The sequence below is a fragment of the Nanorana parkeri genome, unplaced genomic scaffold (genome assembly GCF_000935625.1).
Source record: "Nanorana parkeri isolate BGI_ZX_2015 unplaced genomic scaffold, ASM93562v1 scaffold90, whole genome shotgun sequence".
NCBI classification, from domain to species: Eukaryota; Metazoa; Chordata; class Amphibia; order Anura; family Dicroglossidae; genus Nanorana; species Nanorana parkeri.
Window position 1 is genome coordinate 815952 of NW_017306358.1, and position 17114 is coordinate 833065.

The 17114-nt window shown below is 40.7% G+C and overlaps 1 protein-coding gene across 2 annotated transcripts; it reads right to left on the minus strand.

Moving 5' to 3' along the window:
• Window positions 1-30: 30 nt before the first annotated feature.
• On the minus strand, window positions 31-16930 carry TPRKB (TP53RK binding protein). Of its 2 annotated transcripts, XM_018552514.1 has the most exons (5): window positions 16920-16930; window positions 11407-11570; window positions 9036-9158; window positions 4291-4467; window positions 31-292 (listed from the first exon to the last, which is right to left on the minus strand). In XM_018552514.1, the coding sequence occupies exons 2-5, from the start codon at window positions 11545-11547 to the stop codon at window positions 206-208; spliced, it is 528 nt and encodes a 175-aa protein (XP_018408016.1). In that variant the 5' UTR covers window positions 11548-11570; window positions 16920-16930; the 3' UTR covers window positions 31-205. The 2 variants fall into 2 exon arrangements, with proteins under 2 accessions (XP_018408016.1, XP_018408017.1); XM_018552515.1 differs by lacking the exon at window positions 16920-16930 and having other exon boundaries at window positions 11506-11547.
• Window positions 16931-17114: the final 184 nt, after the last annotated feature.

Here is a 17114-nt window from a genome sequence, read left to right on the forward strand (position 1 = left end):
TGCACCTCCAATGAATGTGAAAATAATTAAATTATCATTAACACAACACTTTTACCAAATCATTAGAACATAGAATTTTAGTCATTTTATTTCTAAAAGCAAAAATAGAAGACACTAAATGTAACTGTACAAGGCATAATACCAATGTATAAAATACAAGTGAACATTCCCAAGAGTTGTCTGGAGTTTTTTCAGTATATATTCTTCATAATACATCTTTCACTGCCATTCTGCAGATTACAGCATCCAGCACAGAGCCAATTTTATCTTCTTCTGTGTTCATTTTATACATCTGCAAATAAAGACACTACTATTAAAATTTGAATAATTCAATAGAAATTAAGCCGCTAAAGCTCACACTGGATTATACACTCACTGGTCACTTTATTAGGTACACCTTGCTAGTACTGGGTTGGACCCCTTTTATCTTCCAAACTGCTTTAATTCTCCGTGGCATAGATTCAACAAGGTGATGGAAACATTCCTTAGAGAGTCTGGTCCATACTGACATGATAGCATCACACAGTTGCTGCAGATATATCGGCTGCACATCCATGATGCGAAGCTCCACCTGCCTGAACCGTTGATACAAGGCAGGATGGATCCATGTTTTCATATTGTTTACATCAAATTCTGACCCAACAAGTCGATATTGCAACAGAAATCGAGACTCACCAGAACAGGCAACGTTTTTCCAATCTTCTATTTTACAATGTTGGTGAGCCCTTACAAACTGTAGCCTCCGTTTCCTGTCCTTAGCTGACAGAAGTGGCACTCGGTGTGGTCTTCTGTGGCTGTAGCTCATCTGCTTCAAGGTTCAATGTGTTGGGTGTTCAGAGATTCTCTTCTGCACACCTTGGATGTAACGAGTGGTTATTTGAGGTACTGTTGCCTTTCTATCAGCTTGAACCAGTCTGGCCATTCTCCTCTGACCTCTGGCGTCAACAAGGTATTCTTGCCCAGAGAGCTGCCCACTCACTAGTTTGTCTTTTTTCAGACCATTCTCTGTAAACCCAAGAGAGGGTTGTGTATGAAAATCCTAGTAGATCAGCTGTTGCTGAAATAATCAAACCAGCCCGTCCGGCACCAACAACCATGCCATGTTCAAAGTCACTTAAATTGCCTTTCTTCCCCATTCTTATGCTCGGTTTGAACTTCAGCAGACCATCTTGACCATGTCTACATGCCTAAATGTATTGATTTACTGCCATGTGATTGGCTGATTACATATTAGTGTTAACGAGTATTTGAAGAGGTGTACCTAATAAAGTGGCCAGTGAGTGTATACTGGATAATGCCGATATAAAGGAAACCTACACTGAGAGAGGTACAATTGCACTGAGTATGCAGTGGAAACAACTGCACTAGGAGACTTGAAACTGCATTATAAAAATTGGAAGATTTGTGACTTTTTCAAAGATTTGTATATACATCTTTAATTAAGTAATGGGAGATTGCCTAGAATGCATTAAATACTGGATATCATGTAGGGGGAAGAAGTGATTACCCCAGGTTAAGACTGGTTAGTTGCACACTAGAAGATGCATGGTCAGCTTTAACCCTATCGCTGCCATGGCTTTTTTTTTCTCTTCAGTTTTTGCCACGTTATAATTAGGGATGCACCGAGTATTTGGGCGAGTACTTGTATTCACCCAAATACTCTGATACTTACCCAGATACCTGAACTTCCGGTCAGAGGGAGATTTCCTCTGACCGGCAGTGCTGCGAGGGAACATGACCCACCTCCCGGCTTCCTGATTGGCCAATCAGCTTGGAGCCAGCTTCCCGGTCAATCAGCATCGAGCCAGCCAAACAGCATGGAGCCGGCTTCCCGGGCAATCAAGAAGCCGGGCAATGACACACCGCCATGCTTCCTGATTGCCTGGGATGCCAGGTCGATGCTAGCAGAAGTAACAGTATTGGTACTTGGTATTGGCGAGTACCGAAAGAGAAATATCTGTACTGGTACTCGACAAAACGGTATCGGTGCATCCATAGTTATAATTCAAATTTTAGGCCTGAAAATGACAAAATATTGTATAAACTAGTGGTGCACCAAAATTAAATTTTCAATACAGAAATAAAACCAAAAATAAAAAAAATGTCAGGCTGAAAACTAAAAAAAATGTCCTAACCTTTTCAAAATGTTTTAAATATTTTAATCTATTTTTTATTAAATATTTTTATTTTTTTACTTTACTGTTGAGAGCTTCAGGGAAATATTAGGGGTCTAAACAGATCCCTGATATTTCCCTTTTAAAATAGAGCAAGTGGTGCAAGGAGGAGAGCATGTCCTTTGACAGCTGACTCCTCCCCCGCACCGCCGGCCTGGACCTCCTGTGACAGCTATTTCTGTCCCGACACCGCTGCTCTCCCGATCTGTCACAGGAGGCTGAGCGGGGCGGGAGGCGAGCTCAGCCTCCTGTGACAGTATTGACAGCTGTCTCCTCCCACACTGCTCTCCTAATCTGTCACAGGAGGCTGAACGATGCGGGAGGAGAGACACCGGCCGCTCACATCACTCTCCTCCCCCGCCCTGCTCGGTCTCCTGTGACAGTCCCCACTGGGACACACAGCAGCGCCCATCGGAGAAGAGAGAAACCAGGGAGGCACCACTATTTCGGCCCGAAAGATGGCACTTTTGGCATTTTGACAAAAGTGGCAATTTCGACCATTATGTTTCGGTGACTGACATTTTTGGTGCATCCCTAATATAAACCCCCAAAACATTATACATTTCCTGAAAGCAAAGACCCTGTAGAAAAAAATGGCGGCAGTTGCAAATTTTTATGTTGCACGATATTAGCGCAAATCTTTATCAAATCCTAAAATTTTGTAAAAAATGCACCTAAGTTAATTTTTTGCCCAAAAACACCCATAATATAATACCCATTTTTTTGGGTAAAATATAAAAAACGAAGTTACAATGAGTAAATAGATACCCAACATGGCCAGGTAAAAAATTGCATGCATCCGTGAAACGGCGAGAAAATATGGTGCCCCAAACTGTCCATAGGCCACGCTTTAAAAACGCATACAGGTCATCAGTTTAGAGAAATCTGTGAATATTGACCCGAGAATTATTGGGCTTACTCTGGCGTGGGTGGCGATACACAGCATGTGTAGCGTGATTGTCGTTTTTTGTACGTAGGTGCATCGGACGCGTGTTTGTGCCTTGTAGACCCCCCATGTGATAGCATATTAGTAGTGACATGTACCCAAAAGCACCCCTAATGCCACCTTTCCACTCTAAATAAGTTATTGGAGCGCAGGTTGCACTCCAATAGCTTATTGTTCGGCTTCTGCAGCTGAGCAATGATAGCTGAGGGACTGGAAGTGATCAGCGTCGATCCTGGTCCCATTCAGTGGGAAGAAGATCAGAAAACGTATTTCATATTAAACAGCTTTATGATAGTGTCCCAAGGAACTTCTTTAAAGTGTATTTCCAGTTTTGCAGCCAAATTGGTGTAGCATCTATTTTATATTTGTTATATGTTCCTATTCCGTATAACTTACCAGATATTTAGAAATTGCTGCTTACATTTTTACCTGCTTAAAAATCCAACCTAGCTTACCCCTATGTAATGTTAAGAAGGGGGCTGAGGGATGTTATGTTTAATCTAATTAACCCTGTCTGTACTGAGCTGGCAGATTTATGCAATATGCTTTGTAAACTAGAACTGAACACTGTCTATCCGAACAAAGGATCCCTTTAATGAGGAAGCCTCAGGTGTGTGTGGAGGGGGCAGCCACAGCGTCCTAGGTTGCTAAGAGCTCTTCACTGACAGCATCCCCACCTTCCCCCATAATGGCCATTCACCGACAGCAGTGCCCCCCATCCCATGCCCACCCCCTCTGGCATCAGGCAGCAAATAGTGTAGGGAAAGCCATGGTTAAAGATCTGAAAGCATTGTATGTTAATGAGCGGAAGCACCGTTTCTTCCTCAGGTTGTGCCTCTACTTTCACTTTTAACTGCTCAGAGTAGCCTGGAATCTGCACATAGATCTTCACCAAAGGAACATCTAAAAGGTAAGACATTTTTATAAAAAAACGATGGTATGCTTTGTGAATGGCAACACGTAACAAACATACAGAGGGTTTTTTTTTTCATTTGACAGCAAAAATACACTTTAAATTCACTTTAAAATACATTTTAATTTCGAATAACAAACAGGAGACACATCAACATTTATCAAAGAGAAGATTAGGATTTATCTTAGCTATAGGATTCCAACAAATACCAAAAATACATTCAAAACAAAAAGTATCTGTCTATTTTCTCCAAGTACCTTTCTCACTTTTGTGAAGTCTGTTAGTTGTGACAGTTCTGCTAGAGGCACTTGCTGGCCTTCCACATAAGAGATTATTTCTTGAGAATTCAAGGCTTTAGTCCCATCGTCAGTCAAAACAACAAGAACTCCAGAATCACTGTCTGACAGGCCAAACTTTCTAAAAGCTTCCGAAATCTAAATGGAAAAGACATTAATAAGCCTTCTTTTTTTCTGACATATCATGTTTATACAGGTTCATTTCCTCATGTACAGGAAAGTAGAAGACTATTTGTATGTCCGACACTGCCTTTAATATATGGTCGTTTTTAAATATACAGTATGTATATGTTTGTGAGTATGCACGCTTGCAATGGGATTAGCAAAATGTAACTAAATGAGCTAAATACAAATTTTGAATGCGTACATGTGAACTTATCTTGAGATCTAGACAACCCGGCAAGAAAGCACAGTCAAAAAGATTGCAACTGAGCAATACATCCTGAAGCAGCCTGACCCTCCTTTTCTGTATCAGTGTTGAAATTCAGAGAGCTGACACCAAGAAAACACTAGGATCTGTGTAAAAATTACAAGTAACTATTTTATATTTATTTACATTTATTTATCTGGAGGTCAGCTTGAATTATAAGCATATGGTAAAGGGAACCTGTCATGAGAGAAACATAGAGGCTCCCATTGCTGACCTATCATGAAAATCCTTGCTTCCTGGCAGTCATGAGGATCCTAATGCTTCTATACTTTGAGACACCATTAAAGAAGAACTCCAGGAATTCTTTTTTATTAACCCTTTTTTAACCAATGAAACCAAAAAACGACTAATTCACTCCCTTGTTGCCTCTCACCTCAACTACTGCAATTCCTCCTCATTGGCCTACCTCTAGACAGGTTATTCTCTCCCCTCTTCACTATTATAAATACTGCTACCAGACTCATTCACTTTACCTTACCTTCACCCCTTCAGTGGCTTTCAATTGCCCAACAAATTAAATTCAAAATACTAACAACAACTTATAAAGCCATCCACAGCTCTGCCAGGAACCACCAACCTCGTATCAAAGTATTACCCAAACCATCCACTCCACTTCTCTTTTCTGTTGGCTGGACACTTTGACTCAGTTACAGCATTTATGAACATGAGCACTGTTTCAATGAATGATTCTAAGGATCGGCATACGTTCTGTATGAAAACTGAAAATAATTTCAGCAACATTTGTAAAATGGTCTAATTTCACCCCTGAAGCTGCTCAAACTTTTTTTGTAGCCTCTATAACCCTTAAAACCTTTCTAAATCCGCTATCATGTTACACCCTGTAATGCCTCTTCAGGTGGTAAGACCAGTGATCTAAAACTGCTCTCCATGCAGTTGACAAGCCTTACTGCTGCCCCTTTAAGACAACAAGACCCTGTGAACACTCCAGTGATGGACAATTTTCTCAGCTAATTGTCAGTGTCCGTGTCACCAAAAAGAGATGTAGTCACTGCAAGAAGGACCCCCCCACACTTTGGGCCAGTAGAAAGAAGACTTGGTACCCAGCATGTCACATGGCTGCAGTTTTAGTTAGGAAACATGAATTTTAGTTAGTTTAAAAAAAACAAAAAACTATAGATTCTCTAAAGTAGGGGAAAGGTTAGGAAGATTTCTTAAATGTTATGGACAGAGATCAGCTTTAAAGGAGAACTCCGGACTATGGCAACCAATCAGCTTCCCTTTTCAGTTGGTTCAGTTAAGATTTGAAAATGAAAGGTGGATGCTGATTGGTTGGTAATGCACAGCTGCTCCAGTTTTTTGTCTTCTCCAGTTTTGATAAATTCCCCCCACAGTGTATAGGACGTGAGGCTGCAAAGGACTCTGTTGCGTAGGAGGAGACAGGCACGAAGAAGCGCTGTCGCAGCCAGCCATCTCCAAGAATCGGAGGAGTATAACGTTGTCAATTTCCTGCCAAGACCAAAACGAGCAGTTAACCCTTGCTATGCGGGGGCAGCCCCACTGCAAGTGTTAATAAAAATGTTGTCTGGAGTTCTGCTTTAAATGTTCCTACCCAAAAGTGTTTTTACAAAAGGCAGAGCACAGATGTAAAATATTGGACAAGAGGAAAGTAACAAGACATTATCTGTTTGACAAATGGATACATTTAGCGCAATAACAACTAAGAATAGAAACAAAACACATTTCTGTTCCTAAAATAATAACTGTGTACCCTGTCTCGCTCTAAGTAAAGAAAAGCAAAGAGAGGGAATGGTCTCAAATTAAAGTCAATTCAAATTTTGTATACTCTTCCCTACATTCCATCACAGCCCACTCCGCATAGCAAAAGTTCTCCAATTAGAAAGTCTTGCTTGGTGCCAAAGTTATTTTAGTGCACATTTGTTTTACAAAAATAAATCACTCATTTTTTTTCATGGAACAAAACAAAGTGGGGGTGACAGTTTCCTGAATTCCCCCACATAGTTGGAGACTCTATATAATATAATTGAATTTCACATATGTTCAGACCGAACTGCAGTCTGTCCATCTAGATACACATATTGGGGTTGATTTATTAAAGGAATGGAGACTATTCACTTAGAAATGTGAATGTTTATAGAGATTTGAAAATACGATGAAGTCATGTTCATTTTAGGTAACCCGTTACATTCTAGCAAAAATCCTTTTTTTTTTTTTAACTTCACACATAATTGGATATTCAAAGTAAACATTCACTTTCTTGGTTCGAATCCCAGTCAGGACACTATCTGCATGGAGTTTGCATGTTCTTTTTGTGTTTTATGGGTTTCCTCCCCACACGCCATAGAAATTCTGGTAGGTTAATTGGCTCCTGTCTACATTGGCCCTACCTAGCATGTGTGTATGTGACATAGGGACCTCAGATTGTAAGCTCCTTGAAGGTAGGGGCTGATGTAAATGTACAATAGTTAAAGTGCTGTGTAAATTGTTGGTGCTACATAAATACCTATAATTAAGAAATAAATACTTAAGTGAACAATCTCTACTCCTTTCGTAAATCAACCTCACTGCAAAACCCCCACAAAACAGTGAATTCAGCATCTTGCTGCTGCCCATCCTCTTAATGTCTTGTTCCTTCCTCTGAAATCAGCTAGTCCCCTAAGCACTAGCACCACCGCCTGGTTTCTGGGCGGCTCCTTTCCTGTACAAGGTACCATGAAACCACCCTTGCTGCCTGTTCCCGGTATGCATACACATTAAGTTAAAGCGTCAATATCTAAAGCAGTAAGTTGTTGGAAAAAAGCTGAAGGGTTTGGTACTACATGACGTGTGTACTGTAAGACTTAAGCTCATCATACACTGTTCAGATTTTCAAAAGAACTTTCGGAAAAAAAGAGAGAACCTTTTTTCAACTTTCTGGTAGTTGGTGAGGTCAAATCGCCAATCAAAAAAACGCAAAGGAGTAGGATGGGAAATTTTTTCAGATGCATGGAATTCTAGCCTTGAATGTGGTTTTCACTCTAACTCTATTGATTCCAAAATCTAATTTTAGAATTAAACGAAATTTCAAATGACATTCAATTGTCTGACAGCATTTTCTGGTGGCAAAGACAAATCTTTCGTACGAACCTTCATTTGGACAGGTAAATATGGAGCACCAATTCTCGGGCCAATATTCATCGCTAAACTGATGACTGGGCTTTTACATACACTGTATATATATATTTGTATTTTTGGTCCAATTTTGTTGTGTTATTTTAACCAGTTGACATCCGCGGTGTTAAACCCCCTTCCCATCCAGGCCATTTTTCAAAGGTTGGTTATTTTATTATATTGGCTTAGAGTTCTACAATTTGCATTATTTTAAATCCATGAAACTCGTTAAAATGTCTAATTTAATACAAACAATTATTTTAAAAAAATATACCGTATTTTGCGATCCATAAGGCGCACCGGACCATAGGACGCAGGGAGTTAGTGGCAGCTGAGACAGGTAGCGCTGTGATTACAGCGCCACGGTCTCAGTGATCACACAGAGCAGACGAAGAATGGATGTTCTTCATCTGCTCTAGGGGCTCTATGGTGAGCTCCTATGCGGTGGTCACGGGTCCCCCAGAGGAGCGGGGGACCTCGAAAACCACGGCGGGGGGGTCCGGTACACGATCGCCGCCGCAGCTCAATTTGCTACAAGTGATCTGATTAGATCACTTGTATTAAATGAGCAGCGGCTCCCACTGTACATTTAGGGCTAAATGTACAAAAAACTACTCGCCCAGCTCCCGAAACTGCATGTCCCGGGCGGCGGGCGATAGGGATTCACTCCATAAGACGCACACACATTTCCCCTCGCTTTTTGGGTGGGGAAAAGTGCGTCTTATGGAGCGGAAAATACGGTGTTATATATATATACATATATATATATAACAAAAGGTGGGAAAAGTCATTTTCAGGTTCAGACCAACAAATTTAACTGCAGGTGGTGCGTCGCGGTGCCATTCATTTAAATAGCATACCGTTTTATGAAGTGAACTTTATGTCTGTAATGCTGCATTTGTGTATTTTATTTTAAATAAATTATGGTAATAATTTTATGGTAATAATTTTTTTTATGTTACCCGTTAAATTTAAAAAATAATGGGCCAACTAATCGATTATGAAAATAATAAATTGTTGCAGCCCTATTCCAGATGTTTGTATTTGTGTAACACGGACATATGTCGGCAGCATTCACTTGCTGAAAATGAATAAAGCTATTGACTATACATGACATGGTGGGTATCAGATGCACAGCCATACTTACATTGTTTGTGGGTGATAAATTAAATATAATTTCAGAGTTAAGACTTCTTGTTTTCATTTTTCCCATTAGGTGTAAATGGATAGCTTTGTTTGCTGCAACAAGAACCTGGAGTGGATCCACAATCTGCAAAGTTAAAAAATCTGTTAACTGGTAATCTGGTAACTAAAGGATCTTTAATGTTTCAGAGATATACGTAAATAATCAAATCAATGTATGTTAATGTTTAAAATCTTAGAGATCTGGTAACGCTGATGAGCTGCTGATTAAGGGACTGAGTGAATTTGAATGAACCTTACCTGATTCCAGGTTGTAACAACACATGAATGTTTTGAATGGTTAGGCTAGTAATAGCTGACTTAGTAGTAAATCGTATTACAAACACTATGGCCTGGTACACACTTGGCGATACGTGAACACACATTCATTAGCATTTTTGCCGGGGGGGCCCCGCAACATCCCATTCATTTTAATGGGTTGCTGCACGTGACAAATGAGGCAAAGAAGCTCATGAAACATTTTCAGCTGCAAGCTCCTGTGTTTTTTTGACCATATGTTTGTACACATTTGACGCATGTCCATGTGTGAGCAAAAACATACATTTTCCTGGCTGTGTTTGGGGTGCTACTAACAAATAATGGCACCGCAAGTGCAGCGCACATTTTGGATGTGTTATGTGACGTGCTTTTGGCGTGGACTCATGGAATGCCAAAGTGTGAACCGGGCATAAAGATATCCACCAATGCTAAACAGGTTGTCATAAAATGTTACTGAAACCAAAGGGCTGTGCTACCAAATATTAAGTCAGGGTGCCAATAATTTTGTCCTGTCCATTTTTTGAGCTTTGCGTGGAATGTGTCAGATTTGGCTTTTATTTCTCTCCACTTTTTTGTGTCATACCAATACAAACAAAGAAATAAACATGAGAATGCCTAAATATTTGTAATTGCAACAATGTTCTACGCGAAGTGGTGCATTAGCTAACAGAAATGCAGGGGGGCCAATATTTTTAGCCATCACTGTATATATACACACACACATGTTTGCTTATATAGCACTATATGTATTTATATAGTTTTTTTCATTGTATTATTTTGTTTGTTATAGCATTTAAAAGGAGCTGAACTGTTTTATTTATTTTAGTCAGAAGGAATGGTGTACTACAGCTACATATAGATGAAGAAAGAAGCACTAAGGAGATAGACAGTGTTTCCTGTATGAATTTAAAGGCTGAACTTTTATATTTTGATTAGAGTGAAACTTTATAGCGGAACGCCAGGATTTTGAACAGTTAACCATTACAGTGGGGCTAACCCCACACTGCAAGGGTTAAATGCTTGTTTTGTCTAGGGGCAAAAATAAAGAAGAAATATTCACCCGAACCTCGGTCCCACCTGGCTGCTAGACTGGTCTTTGCAGCCTATATTCCCCCGGGCTTTAGCAGTCTAAGGACCCATGACGTTATCATATCCAATACAGGTTTATTAGACGCAAGATGCAGAGTGGAAGGGGAGAAAGGTGAGCATTCACTGCCATAGGACTGAGCATCAGGTGAGTATGTTAATTTTTTAACCCTAGAGAAAAACAAGAAGTTAACCCTTGCAGTGTTAACTTTTCTAAATCCTGGAGTTCTTCTTTAACATTTTGAAAGGCACTGTCTAATAATAAAGTACAATACACATAAGCAAGAGGATATTCCTTTTACAGCCCAGCATTTAAGTGTAGAGGTGGGACTTGTAGGCTGCTGCAGATGTTTGCGCTGTATACTTGCCAGCAGTTTCGAATCACCTTTGTCAAATGAAGGGGGTACTGCTGTTGGAAGTAAAGTGCAGGCACCTTTTGAGCCTTTTATTAGCCCCGACTCCCAACCATTAAGCCCAAGTTTTGGGCCAATCTGACCTATAAAGCTCCAACAATTTTTGGTAGTCTTGAAGCTTGCTTATCACTTCCTCCCCCTTGCACATTCCTACTGGCCTGTGAAGCAGCTCATCATAGTTATGGGCCAGCAGGAATATGTGAGAGATTAGAGAGTGAGCCTGATGAAGGGGACCCTGTGTGGCCCTCGAAAGCACTTGCCAATGAGAGACAGCATATGTTATTAAATGAGCATCTAATTGCTGTTATTATCGTTGTTGGAGTGCTGGTGACGTCTTTATTTTTGTCTACGTGTGGCGGTGCCATCCGCAGTCATTTCGAGCACCCGTCTTTTTTTGGGGTGTTCTAGTATGGAGTGCGGCAAGTTTTCTTTTTTCTTAGATTAGCGAGTGTGGCACATTTTGACAATACCAGCAAGCATTGGAGGTTGCCCATGTAAATCAAATAATATACATAAATCTATTTGAAGATTATATGAAGCAACAATAGAACCTCTTACCATTGCAGGATTCAGTAAAGCTCCATCAATAGTTCCATCGATTGCTTTCTTCCTTAGTCCTGATGCATTTTTAACATCTTTGAATAAAAGTAAAGTCACTTTATGTTCAGGAAAAAGTTCAAGGTGATAGGTTACATTCATTGTAACCTAGCTCAGGATAGCACCTGCAGATGTAGAATACAAATATTATACACAGATTTATGTTTTAGATTTAAGACAACACTCCGCGCAAACAAACATCTTGAAATGTAAGAATTATTATAAAAAATAATGAAATAAATCGTTTTTATTTATCAATTAACAACCATCAAAGTGCATTAACAGAGAAAAAAATAAAATCAATATTTGGTGTGTCCTCACTTTGCTTTTAAAACAGCATCAATTCTCCCTGTTAAACTTGCACACAGATGAATATTTTGCAGGCATATGGTCCAGTGCATGATTAAACAATTATACCAAACTGGTGCTAATGATCAACAAGATAACAGGCAGGTTAAAATGTAATAATTAAATCAAATAGGATTAGCTATGTAGGAGGAATACAACTTGGTGAGAAAAAGCCATGCCCTACTAAAAAGCTGAGGTGCCTAAGGGCAGTTCAATGTAAGAAATCTTACACAATGGCAAGACAGCACAGCAAAAGGACACGGGTGGTCTTACTGCATTAACCAGTTCTTTCAAAGGAAGTCAGGTGTTTCCACAAGTGCTATCCAAACTCTTCTACCAAAGCTCAAAGAAACATTCAACACTGAGTACTGAAAGCGCAGTGGTCAGCCAAGGAAACTTACAGGGTTATTCACAAAAGGGTGAAGAGTTTGGAGACACCAGGAGAAGTGAACAATCTAGGACAACATAGCTGAACTGGAAAGTGAGCTGAATTGGAGAATTCTTCCAAATCAGCTATGTTGTCCTAGATTGTTCACTTCTCCTGCCTTCTCTAAACTCTTCACCCTTTAGTGAATAACCCTGCTAGTGTAGCACATGAAAGACACATGATGGTGACTTTCTTTTGCAGTTGGAAGATGTCCAGTGGCATCATCATAAGCATCATCACTTGACAGCATTTTTTTAACCTAAAACGTTTGCAGAATACTATTATATAGAGGGAGAAAGGGGGAAGAGAAAGAGATTTACAGACCTCAGACACAATACATACTCAAGATTAGGCTCCTATGTCCTGCATGTGTGCAGAACGTAGGCTTCATTATCTGTTTTTCACCTCTACAGCTTTACACCTTCTTGTCTGCTCATTGAGAAATGAACCTATATCATGACACTGCTGATTCAATATCCAAAGGGCAGTAGAGACACAAAGAGAGCTGTAAAGCTAAACCAGAAATAAGGACCTAGTGGTATCACTTGCCTCGCCCTGCAGTGTGGCAGAGATGTGCGTGATTCTCATTACTGGCCAGTTGCTTGTGTAGCGTTCAAATGTCCAGAGCAGTAGAGTGACAAAGGGAACTGTAAATCTGAACCACAAAAACGGGACCTAGTGATTTCACCTGCCTGGCTGTGCAGTGTGGCAGAGAGGTGTGATTTTCAATACTGGATGGATGTTCTTGGTGCTCCATCACCAAACTATGTTCAATGACATTTAAAGTTTATCTTTAGCCAAAACTATTTTTTCAGTTTTGGAATGGAGCATGGGCTTTTCAAGCCACGCAACATGAACAATTACCGCCTGTCCCAAACTTCAAGGCATAGTGGTGATTAAATTATGGGAAAATAACAATGTGATTTGTGAAGCTTTCACATTTGCTGTCATGTTCTTGCATAATCAACATCTATTTTGACATATTACATGACATAGTGATTGGATTAAGGTGACTAAGTTACCCATGTGGCTAGTTACCCACAAGCCCAGGCTTTGTCTGTTTTTTATTGGTGGTGTGTGCTCACTTGGAAGATTTACCCTCTTAATTTGTCTTGGTGACGATTGTCAAAAGAGATAAAAATCCAAAGTTTTCATTAATCGCTTAAAATTTTAAACAGTTTGTGTAATCGAAAAACCTGCATTTAGAATCCAGTCTTCTGCATGCAAAACAGAACCGCCACCAGTTCCTTATTCATAATCTACAGTGATATATTCATCAACTGAAATATTCTGTGCTCCAGTCTGATAATCTTCCATCATCAAACATTCCATTCAAAACTCACCGAATGGAGCCGAATCCTATAGTTATAGAAGATCATATTATACATTCCCTTAATCATGGAAAACAAATCATATTTATTGTAAGATTTTTATTCTTGTGGAAGGCTTGTAAACTCCGTACAAATAATATGATGAGAAGATTTAGGTTTCATTCAAATGTGACAGGGAGAGAGTTTTCTATTGATAAATGTATCACATGCTCATCAACATACTGTAGTTAAACCTATGTATTGTAGTGCCTGTGTAGATTGCAATATATAGGATGGATTGACAAATATATAGAATATTAAAAGGGGGTTTTATACAACACAGTGTCTCTCCGCATTTTTTGCGTAAGCATATTACAGATCCCACATTATTACAATTCTGGAGGATAAAGTGGAGAGACGATGGAGAAGTTCTAATAAGAAAATAGTTAATTTAAAAATGAAACAGAATGGATTTTAGAATGAAACAGTCTTAGACCTTAATTATGGCCTTAATATAGAGGTGGATTTAAACTGCTTTACTGATGATTAATAGACTGGTAGGATCCATGAGAAGCATGTTGGCAAACTATTACGATATTATGGTAATTTAGACATTTATTAATAATAAGTGGCGATATGTTATAGAGAATGGAAATGAAACAGTTAATGAATAGAAGTTTAACTATACATGGTGATGAGCATCCACTACGCCTTTGTTGCCCAACCTGTAGCGCTTTGGCATCTACTATGCATCTACTTTTGGTGCGCACACAAGCCAGTGAAAGAAAACATTTAACAGAGGATTTTAGTAGTTAATTGTTTGGTTTATTTCTTTCACACTATTTTTCTTCTTGATCATTTTTTGTTGGAACCAATATCAAGGAACCAAGAAACCAGACAGAATCTAAAACTGCAGGTTAAAAAAGAAAAAAAAGTTTATAGAAATCGACAATAAAAAAAACAAAATAGCAAAACAGTAGGTAAAGCCAAGACGTAGTCAGAGGCAAGCCAGTGGTTAGAAGGCAAAGCGGGTAGTCAGCCGAGCCAGGTCTGGCAATGCAGAAAGCAGGATGAATGAGTACAATAGCCAGAGTCTGGAACCAGGAGATCAGTAGACAGCCAGGGTCATACGCGGAGCACAGGAACAAGCAGAGAGCACTTGGTAGGTCTGTAGAAAAGCATGGGCGGAAACCAAGTGAAAAGAATGCTAATTATATAGTGAACTGGAGTTGCATCATCACTGTGAGACAGGAAGTTGTCAGGAGCTTGGCAGAAGTCGCAGAACGATGACGTATACGTGTTTGGTCATAAGAGGGTGCCTAGGAGCAACAGTCAGTGCCAGAAAAAACTGCACAGAAGCTGAACCTGCAGCTCAAGCGGACAAGGAAGGGCAAGAAACCCTGACAATAGGATACATGGGCACAGAGAATGTTGATTGTTATACAATATAAGCAAGATCAGAGGGGGCTAGAGTACCAAAAGATGACTGCCCATTTGCCCCAAAATACATGTATTGTTGGTGTAATATTAAGTATAGTAAAGTAGGGCCCACATGCAGGCACACTTATAAAAACAAGCTTCAAGCCCATCATTGGTTTGTTAAGAATCAACAAATAAAGAAGACTAAATAAATAAAGGGCCTACGAAAGGTAGATATGAATAGGAGACAGAAAGTTTAGAGTGCGATGTAAGCGGAAGAAAGAGGGGTTGGGGATTTGCAAGCACAGCAGGAGAAGGATGGGGTGGAGAACCCAGGGTACTCAGACTATGATGTCCTGTTGGCTCAAATGCATATGCACCAGCTAAAGCATTTGTCCCACTTCGAAGGTCACATAGTTGAATATCCAGGGGTCCGCTCCAAACCACCCAGGGAGGAGAAGGGGTAAAAGAGAGAGAGTTCCTTATACTCTCCATATTCTGATAGAAAGAGGGGCTACCCTCCCCGCAACAGATCGCCTCCCCACCGAAATGGGGGTGCTGTCTGCCTGGTAGGACACTGTGACAGAACAGCAAGCCATTCGGTCATACGTGCCCCCAAGAGGAACACTCACAGGCTGACCTGAGGTCCAGGATAGGGTTGTTGCAGCTGACCCCGCACGTAGCTAAGGATGTGCATGCGCTAACTGGCAGAGCTGTGGGGACTACAAGGATCTACATTATCCAGCCTGTCACCGAGCTCAGCTGTTGATTGAACACCTTGAAGACTGAAGAAAAAAACAAAAATAAACAAAAACAAGGATTCCCTGCAAAATAAAGGGAACTAAGATTCCAACAGGAAGCTTAGGTCCTAACTCTTTGACACCAGGTTAAAAACTAAGCTGCTGGGGGCTTTAGCCATCGTCAGGGGCCGCCCCTAGGCTGAGCTGTTCTTATTCCATATCAGGGATTCAGAAAGTATTTATGCTAAAGTATCAGTGTGATCCAGGCAACTAGTATTTCTCTTCCATTTACTGAAGGACACAGCAGAGATCTTTAGATGTTCACCATTGGGTTATAGTGCCACCTTCAGGAGTGGGACACTAGGACTAATAAATGTCAAAGTATAGGTTGCTAGGGGGCTGTTGTCACGCACAAGAACGCACACACGTGCATGTTTTCATGTGTTCCCATTGAAAAGAAGCACCTGCACCATTTTCCAAGCCGCGTGTTAGCGCTTTGCGTAGTTGTGAATGGACCATATCGAAAATAATGAGAATTCTTTTATCATGCGTCAACCGAAAGCATTCAAATCGCATAGGTGTGAACAGAGACTTAGCCCTGGTTCACATGTAGGCGATTTCAGTTTTGTACGATTTTTTTCTGTGTGTTTCTCCAACCATAAATATGTCTTTGGGACCAAAACCGACATCCACCTGAAAATAACTCTTCTCTCTTTTTACGTTACAGGCGTTTTCCTACTCGCGATGCAACACTAAGGCCCCGTTCACATTGAGCGATTTATCGCTATCGCTCTCCAATGCTTGGCAATGGGGCAAAGGGTCCTGCTGTCGCGGGTCGTGCGTCGCTACAGCAGGACTCTTTTTGGAGCGGATTTTGCCGCGATTCCAGCTTGCTCAATGCATTTGCGCGATATCGCGCAAAATGCAAATCGCACGACAAACGCGCGATTTGCGAATCGCGCAGTGTGAATGGGGCCTAAGGTGTAAACAGTCGCTATTGAGTTGCATGGAAATGTATGTTTTGCGCGACTAGATCCACACGGAAAAATGATCAGGTGTGAACCAGGCCTTAAAGAGAAGGATTCATGAGAGCAATAGCCAAAATAAATAGGGACACTTATGACATGTCCCACACAGCCCCCCCTCTCCCATCTGACAGTCATAGAAATACACAGGGCTAGAGATGACACTATGTCGGTCTGTTGCCAGCCGCTCACAATCACTACGTACCACGACGTCCTCTGATCAGTGACCAGCCCAGACACAATACCAGCGTGCTCCACTCCTCTCTCTACGTGGGAACAGACAGGAAGGCGGAACCTGCGAGCAGAGCAGAGCGGAGCACAGACATCAATAGACGGTGCACAGCGGCGTTGGAACGCATTCCGAAGGGTTGACTGACGGAAAGAAGTTCCGGTATGGTAG